Raw genomic sequence first — 16,589 nt, 5'->3', positions numbered from 1 at the left:
TGTGTGTGTGTGTGTGTGTGTGTGTGTGTGTGTGTGTGTGTGTGTGTGTTTGTCTATGTGTGTCTGTCTGTGTTTGTGTGAGTGTTTGTCTGTCTGTGTATGTGTCTGTGTTTGCCTGTGTGTCTGTCTGTCTGTGTGTCTCTTTCTCTCTGTGTGTCTCTTTCTCTCTGTCTCTCTTTGGTGCATTGATGGGAGCATGCAGCTGAACAGTGAAGGGGGACGAAAGTTTTGAGGTTGACATCAGGCAGCCACTGTTGAAGGAGGCTGGTCAGTGGATGGATCCTGATCATGACATCTGCTTTTTGACACTACCCCAGGCTGTGGGGGCATCTTTTTCGTGAACTGTTGCTTTTGCAGGGATCTACTTCGCTCAACCTCCAATTCGATGGTGAACGAAATGTTAGAAGCTGGAGCTCAGCGCGCTGTGGTGTTTCGAGTTGGAAGCAGTCCTAGCCAAGGGAGAAAACGAGACATGCAGGTTCTCAGGTGATACATTACCCCCGACTCACGCAGCTTTCGGGTTCTAAGCACTTAACAGCACGACGTAGCATAGCCTTCTTCGCACGCCTCGATCGACATAGGCAGCAGCCTCCAGGAGGACAGATTTGGCAAGCCGCAACCCTTCAAGCTCCCCACGCGTGAACACACGCGCATGCAGCCTACACGACACCCCAGAAGCGGCTTAAGACAACTGCCAAAAGCATGCCTCAGCGCAGCCAAACATCGTTCGTGCATGCACACCTGCAGTCACCAACGGTTTGCTGGCTCCTTTCCTACGCAGGTTCGACGCAGAAGGCCAGCCTTCAGTAGTGGCTACCATCGATGGATCCAAAGTGAGTGAGAGTGCTCGTTGCAAGGCATGCTGCTGCTTGCTTCCCTTGCCGCTGCTCGCACTGACGCAAAATAGCTTTTGGCTGCATGCTGCGCATGGGTTCTTGTCACAGTAACCCTTTCAACGCATGCCCTTATTTCGACGGTGTGCGCTGGTGGCTGGTGGGTGCCTCTTTGTTGTCTAGCTCAATCTGCAGGGGAAGCCTATCCAGCCATCCGCCGCAATGCTTCATTCTTGCGTGAGCAACCACGCGCACATCCCGATAGGCTTGCTGGATCTGGCCTTTGCAGCTAGTCGTTCTGGATTGGGAATTTTCGCATCAGCTTTGCCCTCCTGCTTCCAGCCTCCTTGCCGGCAACGTACCCCCAGCAATGCTACGCTGGCGTCTTAATAAGCTTCTCTCTATCTCTCTATCTCTTTCTCTCCCTCTCTCTGTCTATCTCTCTCTCTGTCTCTCTCTGTCTCTCTCTCAATCAATCAATCTATCTATCTATCTCTCCATGTATACATATGCATATATATATGTGCATATGTATTTATGTACCTATTTATCTATATAAATGCGTCCATGGAGCTTGTCTTGCCAGTGTCGCTAATAGCGGCTCTTTGACACTCAGGGTGTGCGCTGCAAGCATTTTCCGCCGACTGTTGGGAAGTGCTTCTTTTGCGGGCCCTTCACTTCTGATTTTAGGAAGAACGTTTGATTTTGTTGGATGAGGCTTCGTCCTCTTCCTCCTCTGCATATCCGCTTCTCTTCGACTTGGAAACACAGCGCATCACCGACCGCATTTCAGTGGATGCGCAAGTAAGGAAAGAGTCTACTCAGGCCTGTGGCTTGCCCCCGTGAGGCAGCTGTTTCCCAGTCACCATGAGAAACATCGTGCCATGAGAGCACGCTCTGGCACTTTTAGAATCGTAAGAAAGGGCACTCCTGATGAGCGACGCAGGGAGACTAATGGCGGCAGCAGGACCTCTTCGCGCTCAACAGTTGGAACTAAGGCATCTATTGCTAGTGGAAAGCCTGTCTCAGCAGGGGTGTGCTGTCGGAGCTGTTGGGGTTCATGAGTTGTCTGAGGTTGTGGTGTCTGCATTGCGGTTGCCTGCCGCGTGCGGCTGTTTCTTGTGAAGCCTCGTGGCTGCAAAGTTTTCGCTATGTGTGATGCTGGTGTGCAGCTCGAGCACATCTTGCCAGCGACTTCAGAGTCAAAGGGTCTGTCAGACCCAACATTTATTGGTCTCAATTCAAAGGCCTTTTTCTGTATCGACACCCGAGTTAAAGGAGGGTCGGCCAGGAAGCACTCGTACACCTACTCCCAAAATCAAGGGTTCTCTTGTGGTGGTAAGCACGCCATGCTAGGAACCCTCACAGAGACCACGATCCTTGAAATCGCATACACTGTGAACGCTTGCTAGCCATAAAGAAATAGGTCGGCGCGTCGTGGGGTGAGCACTTCAAAAGGGAGAAACGGCTTCTAATGAAGGAATAGGAATTCGGGTTGGGAACATTTGGTTTTTATGAACTGTGGAGTCAATTTAAGCGTTTAAAATGCGTGCTTTCCAATAAGGGGTGTGAATGGTCATGTGTATGCTTGTGTGTGTATGGGTGTTTGTCCATGTGCTTCGCGGGGTGGGGTGTCTGTACAGCAACGAACGCTGAAGGCCATCTGGTGTTGGGAAGCGGAAAGGGAGTCTTGCGCCTATACGATGGGAAAACAAACAGCGAGGGCTCTTTTAAAAGGGCGAAAACACAATTGAACGCTTTCGGAGATCCAATTCTCCACATCGCCGTGACTAAAGACGGAGCTTGGATTCTAGGTCAGTTTTCTCGAACCCTGAACGCTTAGCTGCAGCGCGTATCGGACCCGTAAATTGAGCATGAAACCCCGAAAAATGTTGCAGGGAGCGATCGCCATGGGTTAGTCACGGCATGCACGCGCAGTGTACAGCCAGCACGCATGCACTGAACGCATACGAAATGGGTGCCCGTATACTCGAATCCACCCTATTACAGCCCTTGATCAGCGCAAACTTGGACCTCAGGCTGTATGAACACCTCAGGCTGCACGCTTTTATTGACGCTGCCTCCTTCCGAGATCCCTAGGTTTCTCTTCTAGTGATTTGCGCTGCAGCGACTTGCGCACGATACTTGCTCCTCTACCCAGTACGCCTCCAAGGGAGTGCCAAGACGGGATTTACTTCTCCCTTGGGGGCCCTCAAGCCAAAGCCCATACTACTGCGCTTGAGCTTGGAGGATGTCAGTCGCTTCAACCTGCAAACCTGCGCTTTTAAGACGGCCGTCTTTGACGCGAAGGAACAACACATCGTTACAAGCACCAACAACCTCGTTATTATCTGGGATTTCGTGTGAGCCAAACCTTCAAGGCCGCACTTTTCCCTATAGGAGCAGAGCCTGCATTATATGCACGGATACAATGAGCAAGAAGGGCGTTAGAGAAGGGAAAAAAGGGAGGGACAGACTTTTAATATGGGGGGCGTGTGGGTGTACCACCAAGCTTAGGGTCGTTCTCGAGTGTTCGAGTTATCTCAGAGCCGTGAAGAACGGCAAGACTGACGCTTACCAAATTCGGAGAATCAGTGACTACATCAAGGATCTCGCCTTCTTTGAGGCTGGAGATAGAGAGGCGGTCCTCATGGTGCGCTAGGGCGTATGTACACTAGGAAGGGGCCCTCATGCAGCTTTCCCCTTTGGTGTTGTTGTTCAAGGTTGTGAATTAGCTTTTGAAGTTTGGTGGTATCTGTGCAGGTGACGCCGTGTTCAATCACCACGCGTGGTGTTCGTAGAGTGTATCAAGACTGCGAGAGCGAGCCAGAAGCTTAGCGCATCGACAGCAGCTTTCGCCTCTCCAGCTCCAACAGCCGTGGGAACTTCTGCAGCAGCACTTGCTGCTGCAGAAAGTAGAGTAACAGCAAGGAAAGAACTGTGGTAGCTGGCGCCAAGGTTGAAGGTGCTGCTGCAACTGCGACAGGCGTGACAGTACAGCACCTGGGCGTTGGTGCACCAGTGAATTCCTGCCTGTGTGTGAGCACGAGTGTGAAGTGTTACTACGAGTCGTATAAAATTTGAGGATCCGTCTGCACGGACCTGTCTTAACTTTCGAGAGTCTCGAACATTATGTGGCTCTCATTTGGTAGTGTTGCTGCCTATTGCATTCGGGATGTATGTACACTTGGTGGCGCGCTGCCTCCAGGTGCTGTGCAACCTGCTTGCACGTTTCTATGTTTGGTGTTTGCATACGCTGAAGTGTGTTTATGTATGCTGATATGCAGATGTAGCAAGTTAAGTACATATATACGCATGCATGCATATATATGTGATGACCTCCGTGTGCATGCATACACCAATGAATACACCTCTATCTGTGCGTGCGTACATGTATATGCATGTCGGCGTACATCAATATACATCCCCGTACACTTGAACTCCTGTAGGGGCACAGGTATTCACGTACCTGTGTATACGCATGCACATGCCTCCACATGCATCCCGTATACATATATATATATATATATATATATATATATATATATATACATATCACAAAGTACACATGTATTTTTAGCATATATATACACAAATATGTGTGTAGGGGTTTGCTTGTCTAAGCGGCGGCAGAAACTGCATCCCAGAGCTCAAATTGCGTACTGGTTGCTATATCGAGCAGACAAAGGTATCACAATCGAGGAGCATGTGAACAGCAGGATGGTGTATAAGGCTGTAATGTAGCGAAAGCTTGGAGGGCTCCGCAGCAGAAGCCTCGGAGCCTGGGGGTACTCTTTGGTCTCGTATTCGTCGAGCGTTTCTCTCTCGGCAAAACTGCAGTTTATCATGGCCGAAGGCTCAAGGTGCAAAGCCGGCGGATTCGCGTGTTTTGCATTAGTGGCACTTGAGGTGAAGGATGTACTGCAGTATACCGTTAAAGATTAGGTGTTTGGCGCATGGAGTTTGCACACGCTCTAGAGTCTAAAGCTTCTGTACATTAGAGAAGAGAGGCAGTTGCAAGACAGACGATGCCCGCAAGAGCAACACCGACTGGCGCCGTCCAAAGACTCACAGCGCCAAAGAGCTGCAGCTGTTGGGGTTGCTGCTCGCGCATTTGTTGCTGGCGGGTTAGGGCATTGAGTAGGGGCATAAATCTGATTGCGTCAGAGCTCCAGAGTGCAAGCGGTCTTGCTGCTCCAATCTGTGCTTCTGCAGCCTGGCTACCACCGGCAGGCGCAAGCGGGTACCTGAAATTGAATGCATATGGCTTCTTTCTTTCTGAAAAAAAATCCTCCAATGGATGCTCAGTAAGTGAGGGGAGGCGGACCCCGGGAACTCTTTCCTCCTCGACGCCGCAATGCGACATTAAAAAAGACGGCTCCAAGCTCTCCAGGAGGGAGGATACTGGCGGTAACAAACGACCCACACCCATTCTTCCGATGTACTCGCTGCTGCTGTTGCCGCTACATTCACTGCTGTTCGTGCAAACGTCGTTCTCAGTTGAGAAAGCGCTAGCCGCTACCGCAGCAAAGTCGGCGTTTGCTTGTTTGTACAAAAAGTTATTCACAGAATGAGTCCACCTGTCAATCAGCGACGCCCCCATGAGGAAGTCTCCCCCGTAGGAATAGCTGCTTTCTCCCTTGAGGGAGGAAGAGATTCGCAGCACGCCAGGTGTCTGCACACCTGCAAGCAGCGTGGCGGCCTGGCAGGTCTCAGCAATTAGCAGCATCCGCTTAAAACGCCCCAAAGAAGCCATTATTGCGACTGCATCACTCAGCTGCTGCTGTTGAAGCACCTCCCAATCGCTAAACTTCAAAAAAGGGTCGCCCCCGTGGCCAGACAGAAACACGATCACGCCACTCTCCTGGTCGCTGTGAAGGCGCCTCTTTCTGGGGGTTTGGGGAGGCTGCATCCCCGTAAGAACCCCTAAAAGGGCTGCCACTGTCACGTCATCTCCTCCGTAGTCGACTTCAGCTCCCTCCCACCCCAATGCCCCCGCAGCGCACTTGGAAAAACTACGGGAAGAGAAAATCTCTGCATGTAAGTCCTGATGCTGCTCCTGTGGCCCCTCCTGATCTTGGTGTTGCTTCTCGATGCGTTGCTGAATGCGCCTTTTGAGTTTCTCTGCGCAGATGTTGTGCCCTCCGAAGAGGTTGTGCTTTCGGCTGGGGTGTCTGTACACCCCAGCAGGAAAAGGGTTTCTGGCAGTACAGGGCCCGTCAGCCCCGGCAAGCATGAGCACGATGTTCGAGTCCCTTAGGCCCTGCTGCTTCAAAATAGAGTAGAAGGAGAGTGCATTGGCTGCATGCCGGTAGTTTTGCCAGTGACGGGAAGTGGACACCACAACGGCGTGCAAAGAAGAGAGCGAAGAAGCGCGCAACGCAGTCAAAGCCGACAGATAAGTTGAATTACGCGCAAGCCACTGCTGCTCCTCTTGGTGCTCAGCCGGAGGTTCTTGCAGCCGTTCGCGTTCATCATGACTGTGGAGGGATTGCCGCTGCTCCGGATTGCCAGGGGCAGCGAGAGTAGCGAACGACGATGCCGTCGAGAGGAACAGCCAGAGAGGCAGGACCAGCAGCAGGAAGAGCAACAGCATCTGCTGCAGCCTCTGCGCGCGTGCTACGAAACGGCTGGCCGACCCCATCCGCTATGTGCTTACACGCGACCAGAAAGAAGCGCCTGCATTTGAATCTGAGTCTTTTACTGCAGCAAAGACAGCGGGTAAAGAAACTAGCCAGGGGAACAACAGCCTATGGTGAGATGCATGCCTTCAGACACGGGCAGTGTTAACCTTGGCTTTGGGGCCATACGAGGTGAAGCCGACGCCACCACTCTAGCGGCAGCCACAAGCAGTCGACTCGTAGCAGCACCAAATAAATCCCCAAATAAAAATAGAAACATGCAGACAAACAATATTTCAAAGTGGGTCCTTTTTACTCGAGTGTATGCATAGCTGATCGGCTCCACGGTGAGCCCCCGAATGCAGTTTATTGAAAGATAAGCGGCTTCTAACCTTCGTTGCTTGCTTCGCCTGTATGTAATTCAAAACAACTAGTCATGGGCATCATGTGCCTGAGCCCTTTTGCAGTCAACGGAGATGCTTACCCACTTCAAGGCAGTTACGGACAGCGACTACGCTTGCTGTTCAGGCTTCAGGCACAGTTCCTCACAGGCTGCGCCTACTTCTGCCTCTTTTTCTCCCTTACTTTGCTTACCTAAGCGAGTCACATCCCGCGAAGCAACGCCTCCTCTCGTAGCGCCAGTCCCTATTCCTGCAGTGCGTGGCAATTCCTAGCGTAAATTTCGGCCTTCGGCTACCAGAAACTACCGATACCCTGGTGAACTGTTTGTCTTTTAATCACGCGCTGCTACTAACATCCATTTTGTGCTTAGATCTGTTCATTTGGAGGATTAATGCAGAGCAAAAGTTTACTGTCTCTTTGTATCATGCCTCGATCACGAGGCGTCCGGATCCAACGGAACGCATTAAAGCGCAAGAGCTAAAATGCAGCTTTCCTCCAATGTTTGCAAACGTAAATAGCAATGGAATGTGCTAGCATGGAGCGCCAAACAGAGAATTAAAATAACGGCCAAAGCTCTTGTTGACAGCCGATTAAGGACGTCAGTAAAAGCAAAGAATGGAAACATGCTGAGGTAGCAGATTAGTGGAGCCTAATTTTCCTACATGTCTGCTCCCTTTGACAAAACTGACTGACAGAGTAGTGCGCGTTTTTTTCCTCAAAGCACTGCATACGTCGTCGGGTCTAACGCGGCAACACGTACAAGTGCCTCGATTCAAATGTGCATGCAGATGATGGGCACTCAGTAGCGTGACAACCTGAAGCAACACATGTATCGTGTACACCAGAGCGAATCGGCTGTATTTATGTCGATAAACACAATCATGCACCCAGATGCACATAAATCTATGGTTGTCTACACACACATCCAACTGTACGTTTACGAACGCAGCTGATGCGAGGAAAATCCGTACAGGGCAACCGCATTCCCGTGTCCGGGAAATTCTTGCATTGCAGAAATCCGCGGCAGTCAACAAAGAGCCGAGGGTAACGACAAAACAAGAGAACCCCAAACCCACGGGGGGATACCCATGCACGACGGCAGTGAGGCACCAATAGGGAAGGCACAGGAAATAAGAAGGCTGCTGCTCAGGCGACAAAAAGCAGCAGCCGCAGTTATTACTGCTGCTCCTGTGGGGGCTTCTAAGCGACACATGCGGCTTTGCGCTGCAGCTCCGATACGGGGGCTCTCAGCCGAAGGCCCTCTTAGGGGCCCCCACCTAAGGGCCCACTGACGGGGGACACTTTCCAGGGAAACGACCTGCGTGAATACGGGCGTTGTCGTCACATCCGCTAAGAGCGCGGCCAAACAAAACTGCTCAGCAGCACCCGCATCTGCAGAACAAATAGATCCCTCCCTGTTGCTCCGGGGGAGGGAGGAAAGACCCCCAAGCATTCGGGAGACTGGCCAAAGGCTGTAGGGCCCCCTATATCATTACTGGAAGCCTCAAAGGCCACGAACGCTCCACAAGAAACGGAGCACACCAAGCTGCTAGGCGGGGTGCTATAAGAGACGGCAGCTCGCGGCCAGGGGAGCTGCCTCCCGTATCCATTTATGCCCGTACATACTTCATTTGAGTGTCTCTTGCTTTCCTTCCGTCCCTCCCATCCTTCCCGTCTTGCGATTTTTCGAGCCCTTCTTATTTTTCTGCTACTCTCCACCACGTGCTCCCGCCTCTGGGCGCCGCCATCCTGCTGGCTTGGGATGCCTTTCCCGCAATTCGTTCGCTAGGCTCTGGTGCCTCACCTTGCGTGCCTTTGGGCTTTTTAATTCCTTCTTCCCTGCAGTCCCCTTCGCAGCACCTCTCTCTCTCTGCCCTCTCTCTTTTACACTTCCCTTGCTGTGTACCTCGTCCGTCTTCAGTCCGAATCCTGTTGAGTGACAGCAGCAATGTCTGTTCTGAGGTCGTGCTTGCAGATAGGACAGAGTGTGCTTCTCTTCAGCCAGCAGTCAATGCAGCGCTGATGGAAGGAATGTGTGCAGGGCAACCTTCTTTGGGTTTCTCCGCCTTCGTACTCATCGAAACAAATCGTGCACTTCCTATGTTCAGCATCCAGCCGACTGCCCCGCTCCGAGTCGTACTTGCTGGTGGGTAGGAACTCAATGAAAGCATCTACCAAGCGCCGCTCGCGCAGCTCTTCCTCATACTGCTGCTGCTGCAGTTGCTGCTGATGGTGGTGCAGGTGGGCATGGGGGTGAGGGTACGCCAAAGGCTCCACTCGTCCGCGGGCAGAGGGGCCCCCATGCGCGCCTCCCCCCAGTGGGCCCCCGTGGTAGGAGGCACTCATGGGGCCCCCCCCTCCGTGACGTCCAGAAGCGCCCCTCGCGCCGGCGTAATAATAGCGAGGCTGCAGGCTCCCCTCCACATGTATCTCTTGCAAGGATCGAGGCCGCTCGACAGGGGTCCAAGGAGGCCTCTCGTAGCTAGCTGCAACCCGTTGCGCAGCTGAAGGGAGAACTCGACGCGGCACTGCTGGTGTCACTAGCCCCTCTTCAATGAGCGCCTCTGCCCATGTGGGGGCGATTGTGCCGGGGGAAATGCGGCTGCTGCTGCTGCTCCGCGCGTATATCCAGCCACTCGAACCGCCTCCTGCTTCCAACGAACTCTCCGACGCTCTGCCAGTGAGCACTTGGGAAGCCGCAGAAGCCTCCACGGGATAATCGTGCAGCTGTTCACTGTAAGTCCGCTGCAGGGTGTGCCCCGACGGGGGCCCCTCGGAGTCTTCCACGTAGAGGCCCCCTCGTGCTCCTCCCCCCCTGGAAGCTCCCAAATTCAAGGAGCCTCCTCGCACCATCTCGGGGTAGCGCAGCACCTCTCGCCTTTCTCTGTGAAGCTCGGGGGGCCCCCCAGGTGACCCTCTCTCGGAGTCGTATGCTCCGGGGCCCCTAAGACACTCCCGCATTTGCCTGCTATCCTGCCTGCGCTCAATGTACAGCTGCTGCTGCTGCTGCTGGAGCCGAGCACGCGCCGCTTCGCTCCGAGCAGACTCCGTCGAGAGGCGGCTCGCAGGAGCGTGCATGCCGAACTGGCCGCTGCCGCTGCGAGCAGGGGACTGCGATTCCAGTCGCCGCGCTGCTGCTGCTGCTGCGGTGTACCGTGTGCGATGCTGCGACTGAGGGAGGTCAGTTCCACTCCCCTCGTACAGCCGGGGAAGCTGATGCTGCGAGGCTGGAGCGCTGTGACTGAGCACACGCTGGAGGGGCGAAGCCGAGGCAGTAGCAGCTGCTGCTGCTGCAGCAAACGACGAGGCGATCGAGCCGCGAGATCCGGCGAAGCTCAGCAAGGATCCCTCATGAGCACCGACAGTTCTGTGATGCACTGTATGCAGAGCTGTCGAAGGGGCCCCTGAAGCCGTGCGCGAGGGGACAGAAATCGGAGAAATGGAAGCTGCATTCCCCACGCCAACAGAGCGGGTGCGCTGTATCTGTGCAGGCCGCCTAATGCTGCTGCTGCTGCTGCTGGTAGTAGTGGTCGTCGTCGTCGTTTCGTTGCTGTTGTAATTACTGTAAGCGACGCCACCCAAGTTGCTGCTGCGGGGAGCCCGCTGCTGTAGAACGTCGATTGCATGTGAAAAGAGATGATCTGCCAGCTCATGAGGCGCGAACATGACGCGGCACTCTGGACAGCTCACCTGCTGCTGCTGCTGCTCCTGCTGCTGTTGCGGTGTCTGCTGCTGCTCGAGCTGCTGCTCCGACGGCTGGAGCTCAGGGCTGCTGCTGCTGCTGCGCATGGATCCTGCGCGAGCAATGGAGGGGGGGGGGACGGCTCCCGCGGATCCTTCAATGGGAACTTCATTGACATCGGACTCGTCGCTCCCTGACTCCTCTTCGATTGTTGCTGCTGCTGCTTCTGCTGCTGCTGCTTCTGCTTCTGCTGCTTCTGCTTCTGCTGCTTCTGCTTCTGCTGCTTCTGCTGCTGCTATTCCTGCGGGTGCTGGTGAGGGGGCTGCTGCTGCTGCTGCTTCTCCATCATCACTGGTACTCGCAGCTGCAGCGGGGGATGCTGCTGCAGCTACAGCGGGGGCTGCTGCTGCAGGTGCTGCTGCAGCCTCCACTCCCCCTCCGCTGGTAGGAGAGGAAGGGCTGCGGTGTGGGGCCCCTGAGCTGGAGGGTGGCATATTACTGCTGCTCCCGTGGCTTGTACGTGTTGCCACCTCGTCATGCGTTTGAGTGTCTTGAGCTGCTGCTGCTGCTGCTACTCCGGGGGGCGTTGCGCGTGGTGTAGGGGTGTCGCAGACGGAGGGGGAAGCGCCCAAACCACCACCAGAAGTCGATGGATCTCTTCTCTCAGGAAAGAAATCAGCAAGGCTGCCCGTAGGGGGCCTCGCTGCGGGCTCGAGCGAGGCGTCCATACGGCGTCACCGTGGATTGGAGTGTACAGGGAGCGTTTGAAGGATCGGCGTTTGCGGCGTAGGCCTAGCGGCTTATGCAAGCAGTAGTAGTTTCCCGAGTAGCAAGGAAATGAGTTTCATAGGCGGAGGAAATACCCCGAGGGACGGGCAGAAAGAGACAGCGAGTGGAGCCTCCCCCGGAGCAACAGCAACAGTCCCCTGACCCTGCAGGCCTTAAGGGAGGCAAACCGAAGCTGAATATCTGGAGTCAGAAGAGCAAACCACTAGCCCTATTGCAACTTTTTGGTTAATCCATGCGCCTTTAACTCCGAAAGAAAATTCCTGGGTCCAAATAGCCGATATACCGTGAAATCTTGGGTAGCCTGTAGTGCTCTGGCTGCAGCCTAAGGCGCGCTGGTCGACCCCACGCGGTTCCTTGTGGCGGAAATGGGGGAAGGAAACAGTCCTCGCATTCGTAAATTGGCCTTGTACGTGGAATATTCGAGAAAAAAATATTCCTCGACAAATTCTGCCGGCATTACATACGCTTCGCCCATCGCCAGCTTGCCCTTGTGCCCGAACACGTTTGCAATGCGGGTCTGGCTGAAGATAGGCGTGGCTCTCTGTGCAACTGACTATGAAACACTTATACACGTGGAAAAGCTGACAATCTCCGGGTACTTAACCTGCTCTTGGCTCTAGATTTTCGCCCTTGGCTGGGGGATCAGATCCATGACATCACAAAGCCGAGTCTCCACTTCGGGAGCTTGGTGGGTGCTGGCGTGCTGCACAACGATTCTGTGTTGGTCAAACTTCATTCGTTTTGACATCATTCCGCATGCCTTCAAGTTGGCTCGAATTCGCTTTTACGGAACGCAAAATGTGCTGGCTAATTATACGCAATGTAGGGCGATAGGAGGCCCATGGAAGATGAATTAACAATTAAGCCGATATACTCCTACACTAGTTCTCTTTGAAACAAAGTAAGTTAGGCAAGACCTGCATGGTAGAACCATTCTTGTCTTCAATGTGTTTCAGAGGAGGCTTAATGCGAGAACCGTGCCTTACAAGCAAGATTAGGCGGGGTCGAGAGCCCTACGGATCCTGGGAAGGCCTCTAGCTTCGTCACTGCGCCTCCAACAGGCGCCGTAGCTCTAAGCCTGTTAGTTCATCAATCACCTAAGTGCTTATCTTCATGAAATACCCTTTCTTGGAATTGTGCTCTACTAATGACCGCTAGTGCTCTCCTCAACTTTCTAGCGTGACAGGGTGGCAAGGGTCTCTGGTGGGGGCTGATGGCGCGTGCGAAATCCTAAATTCGATAAATGAGTGGCTCACACATGCTTGCAACCAATGCACAGCCTATCTCTACAACGAATCGGCTTTCCTTAATGTGAAATTGTATGCAAAGGCTCCGTGAAGGTGCCACGGAGATCAATCTTCGTTCCCACGCTCACTGGGCCGGTTTAAAAAAAAGCCTGCAACTAAGACTTTGGCACAACTATGGTTATTTGTTGCTCGAAGCGAATCAGTGCTAATGGATAACAGCCGAATTTTCAAGGTCAATGCTTTAGACTATTTTGTCATCGGAATTGGTCTCCAGGCGAGCTTTTGCGTGCAAGTAAAGTCGAGCCATGAATGAATTAGCTAGAGCGAAAAACGCCTCTTTAGGCAAGTGGGCGTCATATGCTTTCTAGCAACAATCAGCAAGCTAGAAACATGTTTTTCTTCGACCTCATTTTTAAAGCCGCCCAGAGTCAAGCTCAAACTTTGTACTAAGTTTAACAACGGCGCTACACTGCGGATTATAGCAAAAATACAAAGAATGCTTCCGCGCAGCCATATCCCCTAGAAAAACCCTTTTTTCGACCATTAGCAGACGTCCTCAGTGTGTAATGGGCTTTACTAGGGGCTTAGGGCCCCGATCGACTGTGGCGGTGCAGAGCCCGTGGTTCTTTAGATCTTTGTGATTGTTGAGGTAGTTGAGCTGCAGAAAATACAGCCAAGAGCGCGAATGCAATGATAGCTAGCTAGAATTATTCTTTCCCTCAAGATCCAGTGCAGGAAAGACGAAAACACAAGCACACCTTCTAACCAGCTGCGATAGAAGCCCCGAGCACAATCGAAACGGAATACGAAATCATGAGCAAGAAACGTAGGCAAAAATAGTCGACATGCAACCCCTGTGCTAAAGTTTTGCTTATAGATAAGCTGGACGCGATGGCAAAGCAAAAAGCTTTCCCGTAGTCAGCCTTGCTACTCACCTGTGGACGATGGGTAGGTGTTCTCGATTAATGATTCGAACGACTAGCCCATCCGCTCGTTAGTACCAGCTATAAGTGTTTCATGACACCAACAGTTGAATTTGATGCAAAAGTACCTGATCATTCAATGGAGAGATGGACGCTTTTGCATCACTTGTTGTCGCAGGGTGGTGACACAATGGACTCCAAACAAAAGCGAAAGCACCAATGAGTCCACGCAGTATAAAATTGCCGCTGCAAGTTTGCATCAAAGCTAAGGTAGTGGATGTGTGCGGCAAGTCATTGAGCACCTCGTTTTGATTGCGTCTAAACGCCGCTTGGCATCGGTAAGTGAACTCATGTCCCATCGCACTCCTTTTGGCTGAATAATACAACTGACACACACCAGATAAGCCTGCTGCAGCCATGCTGCCTTCATTTCAGATATGCAGGCGGGTCCTCCCACGTGTGAACAGCCCTAAAGCCTTGAATACGATTTCTGATTGTTCTCCGAGCTCCTAGCGGATTCTCACTTCGTGCCACATTCCGTAAGTCTTTCCACTGGACAAAAAGCTCTTTCTGGCCTCTTGTTCGCGCGACATTGCAGCAAGGATCAACCTTTTCCAGTTCTACACCATCTACCATGGCTTGGGCGGCTGCTACCCCTCTTTTTAAATATAGAATATGGGCATGGCAGGGCGAGCTGAGCTGCAAGAGCAACGTGAAACACGGGATGCTGCAGCATGGTGGGAGAAAGCTGAGGCCTGTAGACACCTTCTGCCGATATGTTGGACTGCAGAATTTGAATGAACCAACGAAGCAGGTTCGTTGCTGGGTGTTATGCACAGCTTTTGAAGTGGACGGACACCTGACCCCTAGGCCGCCTTCGGGAAATTCTACTTTTCTGCGTAGTGCGTTTCCGCTGCCAAGCTCTCAGGAAACGTGCTGCTGTGAGGGCAGCCAGTTGAGTCGACAAGGGGCTCGCATGAAGGGCAGTCACGTTAGAGGTTCGATCTTATCAACAATGTCTAGGCATGTTTCACGCAGGAAATTTCTTCCTACAATGACCTAGAACGAGGTCACACCTGCAAAATTGTGCACTGTGCAGCTGCATGCTAACGCATTTGAGCGGAAAATGGTCCCCTCGCTGATTATCTGGATGCATCCGCGCAGGATCTGCTCTGGTTTGCGGTGAGCGCGTTTGGTATGGTCGTGGGACTGCGGATACCAGGCACTTGGAGGGTTCGCTTGGTGTTGCATCTGCAATAGAACAACTTCGAGCTCCAACGATACCCACATCACGGTCTTACGCTGTCGTGCGGAAGCCCACGATAACGTGCTAGATGGTCAGCCAACAAATCTTACGTGTGCGCCTCTTGAGCAAAATTTTAGGTGGGAACAAAATGTTTTTTTCGGATTGTATATACCCAGACTAGTTTTGTCCCACGTTGTACGCAGTGCGAGGTAATGCTATGAAGAAATCCAGTGACACTTGGTCTCACCGTCTGTTGGAAACTTGGGGACTAGAGGAAGCTGACGGGCGTCCTATTGACAGATGTGCTGGCAATGGGACAAAATTTTACGTATGTCATGGAATAGCCGCACATGTCCGGTCAGCTGAGCTGTCTGGCAAGGTTATCGTTTGTTTGCTGATACCCTTGTGCTCTCATGTGGGATAATCATATGCTTAGCACACTGTGTCGCGACGTACTTTGTCAAAGGAAGCACAGGCAAATAGACAGTGAATTTGTCAGCTAGGAGGCAGGCAATGCATTACACAGCTGCAAACATGAAAACAGCTTTGAAGAGGGATAATGCAACCTTTCGTTACCCCGCTGGCCTGTGTTTAAATGACTAACAATAATTCGAAGTTGATAAAAGATGCTATGTTAGCCAGTGGATCCCATCACATCTTTGGCTCTATCTTTGTACCATTAGGCACACCATGTACAGCGCCGAATCGCTGCTCACTCAAACTGCCACACGAGATGCCGTACAAAAACAGAATTGCTTAAAGCAAGGAAGACCGCCGGATTACACCAGACCGACTACAAGAGGCTCGCCTGAGCTTCAGAGACACATGGAAATAGAACTTGAGGTGAGATGCGTATAATCGCCGCAAGCCTCGGCCATGATTCCGGTACGTGGGGTGTTGCAACTGCTAAAATAGGTGGCCAGTCACCAGGGAAAACTTCACTACAGCTACCTTACTGGTTTCAACGCTTCCCAATAAAGGCAGCAAAGACTGTCTTCACAGCGGAAACATTTTCCTAGTGCCCAATGGGAATCCCACGAGCCATTTGACAGAGGTGTCATGTGTGAAAGCAACGTTGTGACTCCCCGGAAATTGTCCTAAACACGTTTGAAGAACTTTTGAACTCGGATGGTGTGAGCAGTTGCACAACACTCTAGTCGGCATTCAATAAACACGGTTGTTGGGAGTGTAGCGCACTAGGTAACAATAAAGTAATCCCGTATTCGCAGGCAAGCATATTAAAACTTCGACGATTGTGGTATTCAGTAATAAATTATCGTGGACCGCTGCACTTTGCGCGTGGCATAACACCTTTTCATCAGCACATGTAGGATGAGCATACGAGGTACGAAAAAGAGCAGCTTTCCCAGAGAAACCCGCCCACAAGATGTGCTTTCTTTTGAATTGAAAGCCGACAACGCAAAATAATTTGCACATCTTCTGCATTGTTGCGCCGCCTTTTGTGCTCACGCACAGCTCAGTAATCGAGTTGACATTTTCTTTCCTCTGCTCCAAGCATTCGATCAAGCGTACGCTCATCGGTAGAACTTCAAAGCTAAAGACAGTAGGACGTCGAAATAATAAATGCGCACACCTAAACTTGACGCATATTTGTGGGCCAGTTCCGTATGTTTGAGGGTTCAGCAGGTGTTCCCCTTCACATGTGGAACCTTCGATCTGGTTATATCAAATAGATTCGTCGTCTAAAAGGTGTGATTCCTGTCAGCGCAGCGCTGTACGAGCAGTTTGGCTTCAAGGGACTCCAGCGCAAGGGTTGTTTGCTGGACGTACAGTAACACTGCCATTAGCGTATACTGCCAAAACTAGTGCCTCGGAGCTTTGGGGT

The 16,589-nt window shown here is 52.2% G+C and overlaps 3 protein-coding genes across 3 annotated transcripts; 1 reads left to right on the top strand and 2 right to left on the bottom strand.

Moving 5' to 3' along the window:
• Positions 1 to 357: 357 nt before the first annotated feature.
• Positions 358 to 3,671, top strand: LOC34618155 (VID27-like protein; the record flags this gene model as incomplete). The annotated part of the gene is made up of 9 exons (XM_026336678.1): positions 358 to 486; positions 782 to 833; positions 1,017 to 1,070; positions 1,524 to 1,637; positions 2,006 to 2,171; positions 2,477 to 2,647; positions 2,962 to 3,196; positions 3,381 to 3,486; positions 3,597 to 3,671. Coding segments are annotated over 9 exons (1,102 nt in total), but the record flags the coding sequence as incomplete, so codon positions are not given.
• A 1,159-nt stretch (positions 3,672 to 4,830) lies between these two features.
• On the bottom strand, positions 4,831 to 8,309 carry LOC34618154. Its single transcript, XM_022731493.2, has 2 exons — positions 8,037 to 8,309; positions 4,831 to 6,273 (listed from the first exon to the last, which is right to left on the bottom strand). The coding sequence occupies exons 1-2, from the start codon at positions 8,307 to 8,309 to the stop codon at positions 4,831 to 4,833; spliced, it is 1,716 nt and encodes a 571-aa protein (XP_022590723.2).
• Positions 8,310 to 8,773: 464 nt separating this feature from the next.
• On the bottom strand, positions 8,774 to 11,266 carry LOC34618153 (serine-rich adhesin for platelets). Its single transcript, XM_022731492.2, has one exon. It carries the CDS (start codon positions 11,264 to 11,266, stop codon positions 8,774 to 8,776), a length of 2,493 nt encoding a protein of 830 aa, XP_022590722.2.
• Positions 11,267 to 16,589: the final 5,323 nt, after the last annotated feature.

This window comes from Cyclospora cayetanensis, unplaced genomic scaffold (genome assembly GCF_002999335.1).
Source record: "Cyclospora cayetanensis isolate NF1_C8 unplaced genomic scaffold, CcayRef3 CcayRef3_contig_140, whole genome shotgun sequence".
NCBI lineage: Eukaryota > Apicomplexa > Conoidasida > Eucoccidiorida > Eimeriidae > Cyclospora > Cyclospora cayetanensis.
Note: the sequence above shows the minus strand (reverse complement) of the source record. Positions and strands in the feature narration are given on the sequence as shown.

Excerpts from the sequence above, each read along its gene's own strand:
- LOC34618153 (XM_022731492.2), bottom strand. The coding sequence starts at position 11,266 with ATGGACGCCTCGCTCGAGCCCGCAGCGAGGCCCCCTACGGGCAGCCTT.
- LOC34618154 (XM_022731493.2), bottom strand. The coding sequence starts at position 8,309 with ATGCTTGGGGGTCTTTCCTCCCTCCCCCGGAGCAACAGGGAGGGATCT. Across the intron at positions 6,274-8,036 it reads AAGCCCCCACAGGAGCAGCA|CACCAAGAGGAGCAGCAGTG; the intron begins GTAATAACTGCG and ends CCTCCGGCTGAG.